At 40.1% G+C, this 20,928-nt stretch overlaps 1 protein-coding gene across 3 annotated transcripts in view; it reads left to right on the top strand.

The window, feature by feature from the left end:
* LRRC8D (leucine rich repeat containing 8 VRAC subunit D) overlaps window positions 1-20,470 on the top strand; it is a 117,190-nt gene extending 96,720 nt beyond the window's left edge. For all 3 annotated transcript variants that reach the window (XM_012464828.3, XM_012464827.3, XM_012464826.3), the window contains exon 3: window positions 17,540-20,470. In XM_012464828.3, the coding sequence (XP_012320251.1) occupies window positions 17,542-20,118 (2,577 nt within the window). In that variant the 5' untranslated portion in view covers window positions 17,540-17,541 and the 3' untranslated portion in view covers window positions 20,119-20,470. The remainder of the gene's footprint in view (window positions 1-17,539) is intronic.
* Window positions 20,471-20,928: the final 458 nt, after the last annotated feature.

Consider the following 20,928-nt stretch of genomic DNA (forward strand, 5'->3'; position numbering starts at 1 on the left):
ATAGTATCATAACAGTGGCTCTCTACTAAAATTCTACTAGTTAAGATAATTTGGGGAAGGGAAGAGACCATTAATTCCAAGCACATCTTAGCTTCTGAAGGGCTTCCAGTTAAATGTCCTATCAGATCTGCTTTTCTAAAGATCATTTGTTATTTTCACAAGAGCTGCACAAATAGATGCTAAGTACTTAGAATTAAATAAATCGAATGTGAATAAAACATTTCTTTGCTTTATCAAATCCTTTGAAATAGAACAGAAGGTATATTTAGCCAAATTTACCAATTTATCACTAAATCGAAAATAAGGACTTGTTTGTATTTGAAAGGCCAACCCTTTAGGGGAATTTTTATTTATCTCTAAAATATTTTCTGAGGTCAATAATGAATTCCTCTACAATAGAGGTTATATTGTTAAAGGTCATTAATGATTTTTAAGTCTTCATTATCCTTTAATGAGATTGAGATTAAGATATCTGTAATATTTGACTGATGTATATTTTAACTCTGTCTCCTCATCTATTGGTTTTCTTGCTTTTCTGTTCTCTCTTTTCTTCGTTGATTTTTTTTCTTCGTCTCAAAGCCTTTATGATTCTTTTTTTTTCGTCTGTCACCACATTTCAAATCCTGGGTTTTCCCAGGGACCCCACCTTCCTCAAATATTTCTGGACATTTAAATCCAATTATGGGAAGTTGTTAGGGTAGGAACATTCAATGAGCGGGCCTGTCATGTCTTCAACATTACACTGAGTGGTAATGTACCTTGTAATGTACCTTGTCACAGTGGGGTTTTATTTCCAATTCATTGATAAGGAAAATGAAGTCCCAGGTTTACACAGTGATGTGAAACATTATCTGTGTTCCTATTTTACAGGTAAAAAAGGTGGAAATGGGGTGAAAACTCAAGCAAGCTAACTCCTTAAGCCACATTCTTATCCAGTATTCTACAAACTTAGTAATTTAATTTCTAGTTAAACTAGCTCCATAATAGGGACTCTAGCCCATTTGTGTATAAATCATGCCATCCGTTGAATATTTTATACAGGTGTAAACTATTTGGCCTAAATAGCCTATTAATCTATCAATTTTACTCAATACCTTTTCTATCACTTACAACCTAGTTTTAACTACCTACATATATATCCTTTGCCTGGAGTCATGCAATAGCTGCTTTCCTGATCTTACATCTTCCCTCACTAACCTATATGCTGAGCCCAGAGTAATCTTTTAAAAGGCACAAATCTAATTTTCACCTGTAACCGGGGTCGTGGGATGTGGGGGAGGCTTGGCTCCCTCCCCTATGGGATATGCCGAAGGTTTTTGGGCTCTCACTCACCCAAGAATGGGGAGAGGGTCGTGGCGGCAGGGTGAGCTCGTTCAAGTAAATATCAGACCCAAAGAGTTTTGCAGACAGCAATTTACTAGGCAGACAGAAAGAGAGAAGTGGAGTTCCGTGCTATTGTGGGAGGGGATCCCAGAGAGAGAAATTCCGTGCAGGTAAAGAGAGGGAGATGGTTCCCATGTTGCTGTGGGAGGCTATCCGGAGACGGGGTCGGTATAGATAAGGGAGTAGGGGAGATTTTAACCCTGGAGTTACTCCCGCCCCATTCAAGTTCTCATCCAGTGAGAGGAGCTTTTCCAAACTTCCTCTGGAGTGATTGATCTTCGACTCTGATATTGGATTGGTTGCCTGGCCCGAAATCAAAGCCTCCTCCCTTGGAGCTTTTGGTGGGCTTTCTAAACAAAGGAAACTCCCCTGGACTTTCTACCTAGCCCGTGCGAGGGAATGTTAGACAAAGAACTCTAAGTTCCCAGATGGAGACGGGGATGAAGGCCTGTCGGGCATGTTGCTGGGAAATTTCTGCCTTTGAAACCACGCCCCTTGTGGACTTGGTTTTCCTTGACGCAATCCCTCACACCCACCTCCAGTCTGCAGCTAAAAACATGCCAGTGACTTACAACCGCCCCTTAGTTTGATGACATCAAATTGTGCTTCTAAGACCCTGCATCATCTCCACTGCATGTTCCTGTGATTCTTCAGGCTTTGGGCACTAGTGTTCTTTCAGTTCTCCAGTCATTCTATGTTCCCTCTCTTCACAGAGCCTTTGCACATTCTGGGCCACCATACCCATATACTCTTTCTTCACACCTCCCTTCCATCGTGATTTCCTCAGAAAATTCCTCCTGGATCTTGAAAACTGAAGGAAACACCCCATTATTCACTTTCATAGTACTGTGCAGCCAGGGGAAGGTCCAAGCCTCCTGGGATCTGAAATTTATGCATCGTGAGGGGCTCTCATTAAGAAAACTGTCATAAAATTAGAGATAACAAATATGAGTACAGGACCTTGGAAGAGGTCAGTGTGAGGATAGGGTCCTGACCCCTACTCTTCTTTCACTGCATGGCAAATCTACCTCAGCCTGTACCTCTTGTTGGTAGCTCTTCACGTTGATGATTTGATTTATATACGCAACTAGGTGAATATTTTTTCCCCTACACTATGCACCGTGTGAGAGAGGAAATATGTCTGAATTTACTCCCCAAGTTTTCTCCAGGAATTTGCATAGTGTTAACACTTGAGTATACAGTATATTTTTCTTGCGTAAAGGAATAAATGAGCAAATGAATAATTAAAAGAAGACTTAGAATTGATGCTTATAATGCCTGTATAAAATTGGCTGAATTTCTTGGACTCCAAAGCCAGGTGGAGAACATCTGGGTTCCATGGCTCATACCATTTCATCATGAAAGACAAAATTCTCAGTACCAGGTGGTAAAGATGAATGTTTGTAGGGTTATTTATATAAAGCACCTTATTCCACACAATGAATAATAACCAGCAGCTGTTACTCAGGGCTTACCATGTCCTGGGCACTTGCTCAGCACTTGCACATGGTATTCTGCCTTAACACGTATGGCATTCACCACTAACTCACTCTCAGTCAGAATTTTTGCCTCCATTGTCCTTGCAACGCAGAAGGGCAGAAAACCCCATCAGGACAAGAGGAGGCCTGAGGTGCTGGCACTTTCATTGTCTCAATGGGCCTCCCTCTCTGGAGCTCCTTCCTCTCTGCCCTTTTATATCACCTGTTATGTGCTAAGATGGTGTTTGCTTGCCACTGCCCTAGAGGTCATACTGGCTTATCACCTGCCTTCTGCTAGGAATTAAGTCTTGGTATTATCTCCTAGTGAGGGTATGCCCAAGCTTATATTCATCTTTGTTTTCCCGTAGAGTGCTTAATTATGAGCCAAACTGCAAGCAGGTGGTCTATCAGAATGAGCGTTAAAATAACCTGTTAAAAAGAGTTCTAATATGTTGCCCATCTGGACATTGAAAAATGCCTGTCAAAGTTGGTCATTTTGACTTTGATATAATTAATGGTGAGTGACCTTTTCTCACCGACAGTATTCGGTTCAGGTTGGGTGCCTTCTGAGCACCCTTCTGGAATGCTGTTACAGTTGTGAGTGATTCATTCTGTTAACAAACCTTTATTTAAAGTTCCTAATCTGTGCTGTACTCTGAGGATGTGCAGGTAAAAGAAAGTGACCTCCTATTAGGCGGAGGCATTGAAACCCAAGTGGAGGAAGAAGGGGAGACAGACAGAACTAACAGTTCTGCAAGTGTCCTGGGCAGCCATTGTCTGACTTTGCATTTATTTGTGGTCCTACTGGCTAGAGTCTCCTAATCAACTACCAAGTAATCCTTTTAACTCAATAAGCTACCTATCCAAGGATTAGAATTTGTGTCTGAGTATTTTTCTCTCATACTAACTTTGAGAACTTTTTGAGGGTTAGTGAGATAAGCACCAGACCAAGGTTCTCAGGTACTTTTCCAGCAATCTGTACCAAACCAGGAATAAGGACTGACAGGCTCTCAGCTGTCTATCGCCAGAGCAGATATTTATGGGTTTATGATCAGAGGGGGCTTTCGGTAGCAAAAACAACTAGAAGAGAATGTGGCAACTTCCTGGGACCATGGAAAGCTGCTTGGGTGTCAGGGATATGCTGTGCCAGGCATGTGCTAGAAGAAATACTATTAAATGTCAGTAAACTTAAAAGGAAAATGGTCAGGTTTTATCTAAGATATCCATTTTACAGATGGAAAGAAGCAGGGAATTTTAAAATGCAAGCAAAGCTCCTGCCTCATAAACTGGATGAAGTTGAACCAAATGCTTCACTCAGTTTGGGATGACTTTCTCTGGAGCCTTTATTAAGGTCTCTTAGCTGCTAGACTCTCTTTCAGGGACTGATGAAACTTGTCATTATCCCTTGCTTTTTTTATGTTTCCTCTAAGTTGCTTTCTCAGTAAGGGCAGCTTTTAATTAAAACAAACCCTTTTTGATCCCCAGAACCCTATAGCATAAACTCTGTAACTATTTATTAAGTAAAGTTTCTAGTAAAGGATACACTAAGTGGGTTATGCGATACTGAAGCATTTGTGAAATTCTGCTGGCTGAGTTCATGATTTAAGGGAATGCTGGTGCTAGCTTGTAGAAGAAACTGAGATAGTATGGAATAAAATTTGGAAGCCATTGATTTTAGAGCCTCTTTTGTGTTGTTACGTGAATAAAATCTCATTTGTAAGCCCTCAAATGTGGGCCTTGACTTTTAGAATTGAGAGCTAGAGGTAAAAACAAATTTACAGCAGTATACTAACACATTTTTGTTAATTCCTAAGATACTTTGTTTCAGACCTATTAACACGTATTTAGAGTTCTTTTCCTTAACTCTGAAGCAGATTTGCACTGAATAAGCAGTACACTAGGGAGAAATCCTGAAAGAGACACTAAAATGTAATTTGTGTAAAGTTCTTTTCATATTTCACAAATTATGAATTTCCTATAGTCCTCTTTTAGGTGTTAACTGGATTTATAAAAAGCTTTTGGTGGTTAGCAAAATGGATGAATTTTGCCCTATGAGAAATCTGAGATTGGTGAGTTTTATATAAGGAATGTTTTTTAAAATCTTCAGGTTTTTCCCTAAAAAAATTGTTTCAGTTATTTTTGAATATCTAAACCAAAATAGCATTAGAAAGGAACTGTTTTTTAAAGTATAATTTCTTATCGTAATCTTTTAAGAGGGAGTGACACTAGTGATTTACGTTTCGTTTGTATGTAGAATTACATGAGCTATAGAGTATATTGTATACTTGTAATACCCATAACTATTAACACTTAAATAATACAGTAACACAGAGGCCTATTGGAAAAAAACTAAATCATTCCTTTTTCCCCTGTTGCTTCTAAATCATTTGTTATTTTCTTTAACCATATATGTTTTTGATATCTGATTTAGGTGTGGTATGTGAGTCTATGTGTACATACACGTATACGCTTATGTGTCTATTGAGTGTTGGGGAAGTTTTATTATAGAGGTGGTGTAGCTCTATAAATTTTAATTTGTTCTCATTTGATTTATTTCAATGAAAGATTTGAGAATTTGATCCTCTAAGTCTTTTGTATGTTCTCCCATTTGCCCAGGTTGACCAAGAGGGCTGACTTTTTTCCCTATAGGAAGAAAATTAAAGTCGATTATTTAATTGGGTAGTTAATTCATGCCTACCCGAATCACCACCTACTGACAAACGTTTGTCAGTAGGTGATGATTCACACCTGTAATCACAGCACTTTGGGAGGCTGAGGCGGGTGGATCACTTGAGTCCATGAGTTCAAGACCAGCCTGGGCAACATGGTGAAACTCCGTCCCTACTAAAAATACAAAAAATTAGCTGGGCTACTTGGGAGGCTGAGGTGGGAGAATCACCTGAGCCCAAGAGGTCAAGGCTGCAGTGAGCCAAGATTGCACCACTGTACTCTAACCTGGACAACTGGAGTGAGATCCTGTTTCAAAAAAAAAAAAAAAAGATAAGATAAACTAAGTATAATTAAGTATTATATTGATTAATCAAGCCATTTGCTTCCTTATACATTAAACTCTTTTATTTAAATAATATTTCAAAGCCATTTGGCTTCCTTATTTTAATCGGGGTATTAAGACCTCCTAGTGCAGATGAACTTTTAAAGTTAGTTTTATTTTTTATTTTTTTTGAGACAGAGTCTTGCTTTTTGACCCAGGCTGGAGTGCAGTGGCGTGACCTTTGCTCACTGCAAACTCCACCTCCCAGGCTCAAGCAATTCTCGTGCCTCAACCTTTTGAGTAGATGGGATTACAGCCACCCACCACCATGCCCAGCTATTTTTTGTATTTTTAGTAGAGGTGGGGTTTTACCATGTTGGCCAGGCTGGTCTCAAACTCCTGATCTCAGGTGATCCGCCCGCCTCGGCCTCCAAAAGTGCTGGGATTACAGATATGAGCCACCGCACCCAGCCAACTTTTAAAGTCTTAATTTAGGTGATTAAATTTTTCTGTTTTAATGCTAGGGTTTTCTTGTATTGCTCATAATAATCTCACGCATATATATTTTCCAGAGCTACCTACATTTGCTATGGCTAACAAATGTGAACAAAGAGCAAGATTTGAATCCAGATCTCTTGGGCATTGGAGTTGTGCTCTTTCTAGTATCATTTGCCACCTCTTCATATAAATAATTTTTTTTTTTTTGAGATGGAGTTTTGCTCTTGTTGCCCAGGCTGGAGTGCAGTGGGGCAATCTTGACTCACTGTAACCTCTGCCTTCTGGGTTCAAGCTATTCTTGTGCCTCACACTCCCAAGTAGCTGGGATTACAGGTTTCCACCAACAGGCCTGGCTAGTTTTTTTGTATTTTTAGTAGAGATGAGGTTTCATCATGTTGGCCAGGCACCTGACCTCAGGTGATCCACCTGCCTCAGCCTCCCAATGTGGTGGGATTACAGGTGTGAGCCACTGTGTCCAGCCAGTAATTTTAATTTAAATACATCTAAAAGAATAAATAAAATTAAATACCAAATATTTATCATCAGTCATTTATTTCAGGATTACTCTATGTACATGGTACTAATACTAGTTTAAAATGCAACAAATTGGCCTAGTCATCCTCTGTTATTAACAGACTAAGACAGGCTTTTCTCCTCAATGATTCTTTTTTTTTTTTTTTAATTCAGACTCAGCAAACGTTTCTGGGGACTTACTTTGTGCCAGACCTTGAGCCAGGTGTTCCTAATACATTACACTATGAGGTGGTTTTTATTATTAAGATTTTACAGATGAGACATGGATATTAGAGAGATAATAACATAAGCAATCATTTAGAAACATATTTGAACTTAGAATGTAGTCTAGCATGAACAGATACAATAGGCTACAACCATATCTACCTTCACTATCTTATTTCTGTTGAAAGGCAGATTAGGCAGTAAAATAAACAAAGGTTGAGATCTGGTTTCTTTCTTTTAACAGCTTTATGGAGATAAAATTTACATAACATACAATTTACCGATTTAAAGTATATAATTCAGTGTTTTTTAGTGTAATCATGGGATTGTCCAACGTGCATATCTTCTGATTTTTTAACTTGACTCGTTATTGACTTTTTCCATTACCACTAACCATATATTTAAATAAGAAAACAGGATCATAATTCTAAAAGGATTTAGATTCAACCCTGTTATTTTCAGATTTAGTTTTGTCCAACCAAAGTCCAGTAACTTTTCCTTTTCAGTTCTAGTACAAAAACTTCCTTGACTTCCATGAGAAATGTTTGCTTACAGGAATGTTAAGCTGATTTTCATGTGTGCCATTGACAAAGAGAAGCTTTGGAATGTGAAATCCACTTTCTCGTAATGTAATTTTTTAAGTCTTTTGCAGTGGACATACTATAAAGGAGAAACCAAAGAATATATGCAATTAATGCTTATTAAATGTGCCTTTCTCAAGTTAAAAAACAAAAAGCCCTTGATAACTATTTATAGCCATTCTGAGTCCTGATTCACTAAGGAGTTCAAACCTCAAGATGTGGATGGGATGCAGAAACCAGGTGCTGATCTCCTCTCTCATTGGCTTAACTTCATGTTAGAAAGAATCATATTGTTATGATGGCCATACTTCAAAAAGCAATATACAGATCTAGTGCTATTCCTATCAAACTACCCTGTCATTTTTTGCAGAATTAGAAAAAAACTTTTCTAAAACTCATATGGAACCCAAAAAAAGCCAAATCGCCAATGCAATACTAAACAAAAAGAACAAAGCTGTAGACATCACATTGCGTGACTTCAAACTATACTACAAGACTACGGTAACCAAAACAGCATGGTCCTGATACAAAAGCAGACACATAGACCACTGGAACAGGACAGAGAGGCCACAAATAAAGTTGCACACATACAACCACCTGATCTTTGACAAAGTCAACAGTAACAAACAATAGGGAATGGATTCCCTATTCACTAAATGATGCTGGGATAACTGGCTAGCTATATACAGAAGATTGAAACTGGATCCCTTCCTTTCACCATATACAAAAACTAACTCAAGATGGATTAAAGACTTAAATGTAAGACCTAAAAAAAATTAAAACCCCAGAATAAAACTTAGAAAATACTATTCTGGATGTTGGCCTTGGCAAAGAACTTATGACTAAGTCCCCAAAGGCAATTGCAACAAAAACAAAAATTGACAAGTGGGACCTAATTAAACTAAAGAGGTTCTGAACGGCAAATTAAACTATCAACAGTAAACAGACAACATACAGAATGGGAGAAAATATTTGCAAACTATGCATCTGACAAAGATCTGGTATCCAGAATCTATAAGGAACTTAAATCAGCAAGCAAAAAACAATTCCTTTAAAAAAATGGGCAAAGGACATGAACAGATACTTCTCAAAAGAAGACCTACATGTGGACCTACATGTGGACAACATATATATGAAAAAATGCTCATCATCCCTAATCATTAGAGAAATGCAAATCAAAGACAGTGAGATACCTTCTCATACCAGAATGGCCATTATTAAAAAGGCAAAAAACCACCAGAGGTTGTCAGGGTTGCAGAGAAAAGAGAACACTTAGTGCACTGCTGGTGGGAATGTAAATTAGTTCAGCCACTGTGTGGAGATTTCTCAAAAAAGTTAAAACAGAACTATAATTCAACCCAGCAATCTGTATTGCATATGTACTCAAAGGAAAACAAATCATTCTACAAAAAAGATGTGTACTTGAATGTTCATTGCAGCACTTTTCACAATAGCAAAGACACGGAGTCAACCAAGATGCTCATTGACAGTGGACTGGATTTTTTTTTTTAATATGGTACAAACACACTATGGAATACTATGCAGCCATAAAAAAAGAATGAATCATGTTTTTTTGCAGCAACATGGATGCAGCTGGAGGCCATTATCCTAGGAAAAGTAATGCAGGAACATAAAACCAAATACCACATGTTCTCACTTATAAGTAAGAGCTAAATTACACTGAATATACATGGATACAAAGAAGGGAACAATAGACACAGGGGACTGCTTAATGGGGGAGAGAAAGGAGCGGGGTTGAGTGGGAAGGCTCCTGATTCAGGCATTGTGCTCATTAGTCAGGGATCCCCAACCCCTGGGACGCAGACTGCTACTGGTCCATGGCCTGTTAGGAACCGGGCCACACAGCAATAGGTGAGCAGTGGGAGAGCGAGCGAAGGTTCATCTGTGTTTACAGCCATTCCCCATTGCTCACGTTACTGCCTGAGCTCTGCCTCCTGTCAGATCAGCAGCAGCATTAGATTCTCATAGGAGTGTGAATCCTATTGTGAACTGTGAATTCAAGGGATCTGGGTTGTGCTATCCTTACAAGAATCTAATGCCTGATGATCTATCATTATTTTCCATCACCCCCAGATGGGACTGTCTAGTTGCAGGAAAACAAGCTCAGGGATCACACTGATTCTACTTTGTGGTGGGTTGTATAATTATTTCATTATATATTACAGTGTAATAATAATAGAAATAAAGTGCATAACAAATGTGATGCACTTGAGTTATCCCGAAACCACGCTTCTCCACAATCCATGGAAAAAATTGTCTTCCATGAAACCAGTCCCTGGTGCCAAAAAGGCTGGGGACTGCTGACCTTGGTGATGGGATCATTCATATACCAAGCCTCAGTGACTCAGTTTACTCATGTTACAAACCTGCCCATGTACACCTTGAACCTAAAATAAGTCACTTGAGAATCATAATGTACTTAATATACTATATTATATAAATGTGTTTAATATACTTTATACACATACACACTCAGTACATATGAAAAGCTACTTTTGTTTTCAAAGTGCTTGTGCATCTTTAATTCAGTTGATGTTTGAAATACCCCCCGTAGGAAGGGCATATGTCATTATCCCATTTTTAGTGGGTAAAATGGTATAACAGATACATTAATTCAAGCCCTGTGGCTGACATTGCTGGAAAGTGCTGGGTTTTCTGCTTTATGGCCTGGGCACTTCCTTAAGCCTGTACCTACATCCATGCCTTGGTTTCCATGCTTTGGCTTACCCATGAGGTGTGATATCTGTACAGGGGTATAAGGGTATACTAGACAATAACTGGGATAGCATTAAAATTATTTGTGGTTTCTCTGGCACATCATTTATCTCGTGCTATGCTTTGCCCTTGCTATTTCTTCAGTCAAAATTGTATTCCCTCCTCTCCCCACCACCTCATGTGTCACCCCTCCTTCATCTCTCAGCTCTGTGAAGTTCTCCCAGTTACCACATGCAGACTTGGGCTTGCCCTGTCCTGTACATCTGCTGTATTTTGTATTAACTTCGTATTACTTTGTGTTAAGGTCAGAGTGATGCCCTTACTATTAGGTTGGTGCAGCTTTTGCCATTACAAGTAGTGGCAAAAACCGCAATCATTTTTGCACCAACCTAATATGTTGTAATTGTACACTTACTGCTTATCATCCTGCATTAGACTGGGATCTCCTTGAGGGCAAGGACTCTGTTAGACCATCTCTGCATTCCCTTCCATGGTGCCTGGCACCATGGGGCTGGTGGCTTTCTTGAATTCCCAGTGAATGTCAGGAAGGGATGATGGTGATTACACAATTTCATTGCTTTGCCACCTCTAAGCCAAGGACAACAGTGGGGAGTTTCCTCCTTCAATAGCCAACACATAGCCATCGGATGATGCATGGTAGAGAAAAAGATTTAGAGATGAAAGATTCTGTTAGCTCTCTAACTTAATTAGTTCAGAGAGGTCATTTAAGCTTTTTGAGCCTCAGGTTTCCTCATACTGTTGGGCAGTAGTAATGCCTAGACGACCAGATTATGATAAAAATAAATAGAGATCTTGTATAGAAAAGTAGCTTGTAAACCGTAAAGCACTACAAACATGAGAAATAAAGAAGAAAAGGTCATCTGGAAGGAAGAACATGTGCTTTGGCCTTAGGTGGGATTTTAAATCCAGACCCTGCTACTAATTATTTAAAGTCCACACTTCTGTGAGTCTATTTCTTCTCCTCTCAAGAATAAATAACAACACTTTGGCTGTTTAGAATAATGTCGTGAAGGTTAAATAGGATTCAGGCAATGTTCTACTTGTGTTCCACCTGTGTACATTCAACTTTTTCCAGCCAGAGCTTTCAGATACTGTATGGTCCTACCTCTGCACCTTCTTTTCTATGGCAGAATCAGTTCTTTGTACTCCAGGGGGAGCAAGGGCCTACTCTCAGGCTGGGGAAATAAATAGTGAGGGGAGACCACCAGAGGAAGAGACAGGCTTCCCTGGCATGTGATCCCAGCCAGCCTGGATTTGCCTTGGGACAGGGTGGAGGTGCCGCCTCAATGTCATGTCACAACACATTCCTAGGACAGCTGTTTCTGCTGCAGCTTCTTTTACCATTTCCTTTGAAACTTTTTACTGAAGTGAAAGCCTACACACCAAAAACTTTTTATTGAAGTGAAAGCCTGAGTGTACAGATCACATTTTATAAATTGAACACACCCATGTAACCAGATCGTTCATTCTTGCTGCCACCTAGTATTCTATTTTGTAAAGATACCACATCTTTTTTTTAAATTCTACAGTTGATAGGCATTTGGATAGCTTCCAATTTAGAGCTAATACAAATGGTGCTTCGATGAGCATTCTCATATATGTTTTCTGATGAATATATACCCATCTTTCTTACAGGTATATACCTGCAGTGGAATTGCAGGGTCATAGAGTGTGCTTATGCCCAATTTTAGTAGATAATACTAAAACATTTCCCAGAGTTTCCCAACATTGACACACTCACCAGCAGTATTTGCATTCCAGTTGCTCCAGCATCCCCACCAGCACTTAGTATTATCTGCCATTTTAATTTTAGGAATTCTGATGGATTTTATAATTTCATATAACATTTAGAAATAGAGCCATTCCCTTAGCCCCCAAAACCTTAAACTAAACTTTTGTACATTCATTTTCGGGAATGTGCTCTGTATAAAATTGGGAAGTTGTATCAGATGTAAAGCTCCTAGTACAGTGCTTGCCACGTGGAAGGAAATGACAAGTGGTAGACACTATTAGTGTCATTATCATCATCACTGGGTGCCATCTGTGTTCATCAAGGGTAAGAGTAGGGCATGGTGGATTACAAAGGTGACTAAGACGTATTTTCTGCCTGAGAGGAGTTCAAGAGCTACTCAAAGAGACCAAGATTAGAAACAGATTTTTGTGGGGTTTTTTTTTGTTTGTTTTTGAGACAGAGTCTTGCTCTGTTGCACAGGCTGGAGTGCCGTGGCACAATCTCGGCTCACTGCAACCTCCACCTCCTGAGTTCGGGCAGTTCTCCCTGCCTCAGCCTTCTGAGTGGCTGGGATTATAGGCGCCTGCCACCATGCCCCACTAACTTTTGTATTTTTAGTAGAGATGGGGTTTTGCCACGTTGGCCAGGCTGATCTCAAACTCCTGACCTCAGGTGATCCACCCACCTCAGCCTCCCAGAGTGCTGGGATTACAAACGTGAGCCACCATGCCCAGCCTAGATACAGATTATTATTAGACAATATGATAGCAATTTGAAGGAAAAGGTAGTACTTGAGCTGGGACTTAATAAGGAAAAGTTCAATAGAAAAAAAGAGAAATTAGCTGGAGAAAACAGCGAGGGCACAAAACTTCTGGTGGGGGATGGCAGAGTGGACAATGTGCTGAAGGAGAGGAGCTCATCTGAGGTTGGAGTGGTCGTGTGCTGTTACTGAGTGTTAATCATTCTTGCAGGGAGTCTGGGGCTCGAGCTGGTGACCGTGTGTGAAGTTACAGTACTCTGTACTCTGTTGCCGTGCCCACTGCCACTACCTTTGAACTTTTCTTCTCCCACTGGGAAGGTGGACAGCCTCTTCTATTTCCTGGGATCAAAGCCTGTCCTGAGTACAGGGTGCTTGAAAACTACCATTGACATTTCAACAGCTGCAAAATAACACTGGTTGCAAGGATCCAACAGTGTCTCTGCTGTATGGTCCTTTAACTATGTTTATGCTGAGACCTGGCTTGTAGTGTTCATTCTTGCATAGACCCAGGTTGCTTTGTGGTTGCAATTCAGTGTAATAAAATGCTCCTCTGCGCAATACCATCTGTAGATGTTAATAAATGTTCTCAAGGAATTTTTAGGATGCTGAAGATAATGATCAAGATCTCAAAATTATTTCATTGATTGAGCACCTGCTACTATATGTCAGGTCAGGCATTGGATACATAGGACAAAGAAGGAAGTTGGACATAGTGCATGTCTTCATTGAACTGGTAATCCAGTGAGAGATCAGACAAGTAAATACAGTGTCATAAGGGCTGTGATGGGCGGAGGTACAGAGTCCTGTGAGAACACATCCAAGAAGCACCTCACCCAGACTAGGGGATCAGGGAAGGCTTTCTGGAAAAGGCTGCAGAAACCTGATAGCCTAGTGAAAAGGAGTAGGGAGGAAGTAGTCAAGGCAGAGGAAACAAAGAGTTGGAGGGGCTGAACACAAGGGAGAGAATGGCTTGTTAGAGAAGCTGGCAGAAGTTTCTCTAGCAAGACTGGAGCAGAGGGATCCTAGAGAGTTTTTACCAAAGGACCTAAGGCAAGATGGAAAATGCATTGAACGAGGTAAAGACTGGCAGCAGGAACACCAGTTGTAATCATTATGATGTAAAAGATGGATAACCAGTGTTCTCAGTACACGGACTTTGAAAATTCACTCCTCTCTCAGTCCTTCAACCCAAACATTCTGGCTTCTCTAGAACCAGGTGCAACTACAGTCACATATCACTTAAAGGGGATACCTTCTGAGAAATGTGTTGTTAGGCAATTTCATTGTTCTGTGACTATCAGGGTGTACTTACACAGAGCTAGATGGTGTGTGTGTATATGTATGCATGTATGTATGTATTCATATGGAAAACCAAATTCCCAACACCGTTACTGAATATCAGTCCTCTCCCCTACTTCAGGAGTCCTCAGTCCCCAGGCTGCAGACTGGTACCCATCGAGACCTGTTAGGAACTAGACCACATGGCAGTAGGTGAGCCGCGAGCGAGTAAGCATTACCGCCTTGTGTCAGCTCAGCAGCAGCATTAGAGTCTCATAGTAGCGTGAACGCTGTTGTGAACTGTGCATACAAGACATCTAGATTGTGCGCTTCTTTTAAGAATCTAATGCCTGATGATCCAAGATGAAACAGTTCCATCCCAAAACCATCTCTCCCCACAACCCCTGTTTGTGGAAAAATTGTCCTCTACAAAACTGGTCTGTGGTGCCAATAAGGTTGGGGACCACTGCCCTACCTGATCTGTAATGCCAGTGTTTAGTGTTGTATGTCACGTTTCTGTGCGGTTCATTATAAAATGGAGTCTCACTCTGTCATCCAGGCTGGAGTGCAGTGGTGTGATCTTGGCTCACTGCAACCTCTGCCTCCCGGGTTCAAGCAGTTCTTCTGCCTCAGCCTCCTACGTAACTGGGATTACAAGAATGCACCACTATGCCCGGCTAATTTTTGTATTTTTAGTAGAGATAGGGTTTCACCATAGTGGCCAGGTCGGTCTCATACTGTTAGTCTCAAATGATCCACCTGGCACTCGGCTTCCCAAAGTGCTGGGATAACAGGCATGAGCCACTGTGCCTGACCATTATAATCTTATGGGACCACCATCATATATGCAGTCCATTGTTGACCAAAATACCATTATGCAGTTCATGACTTTATTTAAAAAGTAAAGAAAAATCCTATTTGAAAGAAATCTGTCGTTTCTGTTATGCAAATGGCCCTTTAAAACATGGTCACCAGGTATGACTGTTATGTTCTTTGCCAGGGATAAACCTGTGCAAGGTGTATTCTCTAGTCTGTACAAGAAGTAAGAGTCACTCTGGGCTGGATGCGATGGCTCATGCCTGTAATCCCAACACTTTGGGAGGCTGAGGCGGGTGAATCAATTGAGATAAGGAGTTCGAGACCAGCCTAACCAACATGGTGAAACCCCATCTCTACTAAAAATACAAAATTAGCTGGGCATGGTGGTGCACACCTGTAGTCCCAGCTACTTGGGAGCCTGAAGTAAGAGAATCGCTTGAACCCAGGAGGTGGACGTTGCAGTGAGCTGGGATCGCGCCGTTGCACTCCAGCCTGGGCAACAAGAGCGAAACTCTGTCTCAAAACAAAAAAAAAGAACAGTCACTCCGTATAACCTGCAGCTTGATGCTGTGTTTTGTCCATTCTAGATAGGAACTGAAGAGCTCAAAATGACCTGAGGTTGAGGTGTTTCTCATTTAGTTTAGCTTCCTATGATTCCAGTAGCCTTTCTTCCCGTTTACCCAAGCCATTCACGAAAGCAAAACCCACACAAAATACAGGAGCTCAGAATAAAAGGGGTTCAAGTGAGCGTGTTATCTCCCACTTCCCCTACGAAGGTACAAATGTTTTTTTCACTTTCTTGGTAATTTTTTTTTTAACAATGACTGGATACCAGGCATTTCACACTTAAGCCCTGAAGTCTGGGAATGTGATTTCTAACAATTTTATGTTTGGAGTTCTTAGGCTTGTGTTTACCTGCTTACATAAGAGATATTTTGCTTACAAAACTGGCTATAGATGTGATCATTGCTGAAGTATTCATTGTATTTTATTAAGAAATATTATGTACCTGCTCTGTGCAGTACTAGGTATGTGGAAGGGTTTCAGAAAAAAAAAAAAATAAGACCTGGTCCCTGCTTTCAGAAACTTAATTTAAAACAGAGCAGAATCAAAGTACTAATGCCACCTTTCTTCATTGTGTCATCCAAGGAAGGCACGAGTAATCAGTCACAGCACTGTTTCCTACTGAAACCAGAATCAGCCTCAGAATCCTCAACGCAGCATTCCAGACAACCTATGAATAGATAAAAATCCATCTTCCATCCTTTCTTTTAAAAAATACATGCATTCTCAAAGTCTTGGGTACTTGCCTTGGTTTTTATTGCTTTGTCTTTTGTTCATTTTTAAAGAAACAAGATGATTTATTTCTTTAAAAAAGACAAAGCAATATGAATATGGAAACCCAAGAACCTCCCGAGAAAGCAAAATATGGTAATGTGGTTTTTCAAGAAGTTGAAACTTGAAACATTTGGTTCATGTACGTAATTAGAGAAGCCCATTCCCATTACTTGCCACTATAAACACAGTTTTTCTTGGTTACTTCCAGGATGATTGCCCTGATACTTTATTATTTGTATAAACTAGTTCCAGTGCTATAAAGCTGCCAGCTGGTAGTGAATAATGACCACATTTCAAGTTTCCTGGTGCTGGGGCTTCCTTCATGGCTGCTCAGGTCACTTGCTTTAGTAGAGAGCATAGGTCTTCCAGGTGCTGACATTCAGCATCACCATCATTGATTATTTCATGGCCACCTGAGTCTTGAGCTGTCTTCTTAATCCACATGCTTTCCATAGACACTGCATCAAAGGCCAGAGTTTCAGCTATATGTATTGATAAATCTCAAGTGGATAAGACTCCTCCTAAACACTAGACCCTTAATTTCAGCTGTTCATGGACACTTCCACCAGAGTGAATGGAGCTAACATAAACAGCTAGCAAACACTGGTAGCCAGAGGGTGTGCTAGGAGCTTCACAATCATTACTTAACCTTTCCAACAACCCTTAGAAGTTTTCATCCCTGTTATACAGATGGGAAATACAAGGCTTAAGGAATCACACCATTAGTAAATGTTAGGACTGAGTCTGGAACATGAGTATCCAGAGTTCAGTGGTATTTAATGGTATACACAGACCCTTCAATTTTGGCTTACACAAAATAGGAGTCATCCCCTCTCCTTGACCTCCAAATTTCAATCTTAACTTTAAATGAGTCCAGCCAACAACAAATGCCCTCCTGCTGTCATATCCTCCTTCAAGGTCCACTAAGTAACCACTATAGGCTTTATTTAGTCTGTCATTATTTCTTACCTAGAATGCAATTCTTACTCATTTTTCCCCCTTCCCTTGCACTAGGAAACAAAAGCTATATATTCCCCTTTTAGTTTACTTTCTACTACACTTATCTTGGATAAAAAGATAGGACCTGAAAAGAAAACTTTAGTTTGGAGAAGGCACAGGATTTTTCTCATTTACTCTTTTCACTTGCATCTCTAGAATAATGTCTTTTGTCTTCTTGTTTTCTAGGAATGTTTACCCTTGCGGAAGTTGCGTCACTTAATGACATTCAGCCAACTTACCGAATCCTGAAACCATGGTGGGATGTGTTTATGGATTACCTGGCTGTTGTTATGTTGATGGTAGCCATCTTTGCAGGAACCATGCAACTTACCAAAGATCAGGTGGTCTGTTTGCCAGTATTGCCATCTCCTGTAAGTTCAAAGGCACATACACCACCAGGAAATGCCGATGTCACCACCGACATCCCGAAGATGGACGCAGCCACCAACCAAGACCAAGATGGACGGGCGACAAATGACATTTCCTTTGGGACATCTGCTGTGACACCTGACATACCTCTTGGAGCCACATATCCTCGCACAGATTTCACAGTTCAAAATCAGGAGGCAAAGAAAGAGAAGAAAGATCCAACAGGCCGAAAAACAAACTTGGATTTTCAGCAATATGTATTTATTAATCAGATGTGTTACCATCTGGCCCTTCCATGGTATTCTAAGTACTTTCCATACCTTGCTCTTATACATACTATTATTCTCATGGTCAGTAGCAACTTTTGGTTCAAATATCCCAAAACATGCTCAAAAGTAGAACATTTTGTTTCAATATTAGGGAAGTGCTTTGAATCCCCTTGGACTACAAAAGCGTTGTCTGAGACAGCATGCGAAGACTCAGAGGAAAACAAGCAGAGAATAACAGGTGCCCAGACTCTACCAAAGCATGTGTCTACCAGCAGTGATGAAGGGAGCCCCAGTGCCAGTACACCAATGATCAATAAAACTGGCTTTAAATTTTCAGCTGAGAAGCCTGTGATTGAAGTTCCCAGCATGACCATCCTGGATAAAAAGGATGGAGAGCAGGCCAAAGCCCTGTTTGAGAAAGTGAGGAAGTTCCGTGCCCATGTGGAAGATAGTGACTTGATCTATAAACTCTATGTGGTCCAAACAGTTATCAAAACAGCCAAGTTCATTTTTATTCTCTGCTACACAGCAAACTTTGTCAATGCAATCAGCTTTGAACATGTCTGCAAGCCCAAAGTTGAGCATCTGACTGGTTACGAGGTATTTGAGTGCACCCACAATATGGCTTACATGTTGAAAAAGCTTCTCATCAGTTACATATCCATTATTTGTGTTTATGGCTTTATCTGCCTCTACACTCTCTTCTGGTTATTCAGGATACCTTTGAAGGAATATTCTTTTGAAAAAGTCAGAGAAGAGAGCAGTTTTAGTGACATTCCAGATGTCAAAAATGATTTTGCGTTCCTTCTCCACATGGTAGACCAATATGACCAGCTGTATTCCAAGCGATTTGGTGTGTTCTTGTCAGAAGTTAGTGAAAATAAACTTAGGGAAATTAGTTTGAACCACGAGTGGACATTTGAAAAACTCAGGCAGCACATATCACGCAATGCCCAGGACAAGCAGGAGTTGCATCTGTTCATGCTGTCGGGGGTGCCCGATGCTGTCTTTGACCTCACAGACCTGGATGTGCTAAAGCTGGAACTGATTCCAGAAGCTAAAATTCCTGCTAAGATTTCTCAAATGACTAACCTCCAAGAGCTCCACCTCTGCCACTGCCCTGCAAAAGTTGAACAGACTGCTTTTAGCTTTCTTCGCGATCACTTGAGATGCCTTCACGTGAAGTTCACCGATGTGGCTGAAATTCCTGCCTGGGTGTATTTGCTCAAAAACCTTCGAGAGTTGTACTTAATAGGCAATTTGAACTCTGAAAACAATAAGATGATAGGACTTGAATCTCTCCGGGAGTTGCGACACCTTAAGATTCTCCACGTGAAGAGCAATTTGACCAAAGTTCCCTCCAACATTACAGATGTGGCTCCACATCTTACAAAGTTAGTCATTCATAATGACGGCACTAAACTCTTGGTACTGAACAGCCTTAAGAAAATGATGAATGTCGCCGAGCTGGAACTCCAGAACTGTGAACTAGAGAGAATTCCACATGCTATTTTCAGCCTCTCTAATTTACAGGAACTGGATTTAAAGTCAAATAACATTCGCACAATTGAGGAAATCATCAGTTTCCAGCACTTAAAACGACTCACTTGTTTAAAATTATGGCATAATAAAATTGTTACTATTCCTCCCTCCATTACCCATGTCAAAAACTTGGAGTCACTTTATTTCTCTAACAACAAGCTCGAATCCTTACCAGTGGCAGTATTTAGTTTACAGAAACTCAGATGCTTAGATGTAAGCTATAACAACATTTCAATAATTCCAATAGAAATAGGATTGCTTCAGAACCTGCAGCATTTGCATATCACTGGTAACAAAGTGGACATTCTGCCAAAACAATTGTTTAAATGCATAAAGTTGAGGACTTTGAATCTGGGACAAAACTGCATCACCTCCCTCCCAGAGAAAGTTGGTCAGCTCTCTCAGCTCACTCAGCTGGAGCTGAAGGGGAACTGCTTGGACCGCCTGCCAGCCCAGCTGGGCCAGTGTCGGATGCTCAAGAAAAGTGGGCTTGTTGTGGAAGATCACCTTTTTGACACCCTGCCACTCGAAGTCAAAGAGGCATTGAATCAAGACATAAATATTCCCTTTGCAAATGGGATTTAAACTAAGATAATACATGCACAGCGATGTGCAGGAACAAATCCTAGATTGCAAGTGCTCACGTACAAGTTCTTACAAGATAATGCATTTTAGGAGTAGATACATCTTTTAAAATAAAACACAGAGAGGATGCATAGACGGCTGATAGAAGACGTAACTGAATGTTCAATGTTTGTAGGGTTTTAAGTCATTCATTTCCAAATCTTTTTTTCTTTTGGGGAAAGGGAAGGAAAAATTACAATCACTAATCTTGGTTCTTTTTAAATTGTTTGTAACTTGGATGCTGCCGCTACTGAATGTTTACAAATTGCTTGCCTGCTAAAGTAAATGATTAAATTGACATTTTCTTACTGTATCACCTTTTTTGAGGGGTCTTAATTTACTTTGCTTAATTGGTGCAATATTGCTTTAACTCAGATCACTAAAGACAGACACATCAAGTCCAAAATTGTAAATTTAGATTTACTAAAATAGTGATTTATTTCCTGTTTTAATTTAAAGCGCCTCAGATAAGCACTTCTCACAATAGTTGACTGGTACGCTGCTTCTGAGCATCTCATATCATAGATTTTATACTTTTACAGACTTGGAATGCAGTAGAGGTATGTGGATTGTTAGAGGTTTTGTTTGTTTTTTAAGAATAACAATAAAATAAATTTCTTAATAGCTTTTTTGACATAGTTTGGAGTTCTGATTATATGGTACATTTTTCTACCAATAATATAGGGTTACCAATATATAGAAAATATTTTCTAAAAATAAATTTTATTACAACAAAATAAAAATTTCAATGACTTATCAACACAACCTCCA

This window comes from Aotus nancymaae, unplaced genomic scaffold (genome assembly GCF_030222135.1).
Source record: "Aotus nancymaae isolate 86718 unplaced genomic scaffold, 86718_ANA_hifiasm-v0.15.2.pri h1tg000007l, whole genome shotgun sequence".
Lineage (NCBI taxonomy): Eukaryota > Metazoa > Chordata > Mammalia > Primates > Aotidae > Aotus > Aotus nancymaae.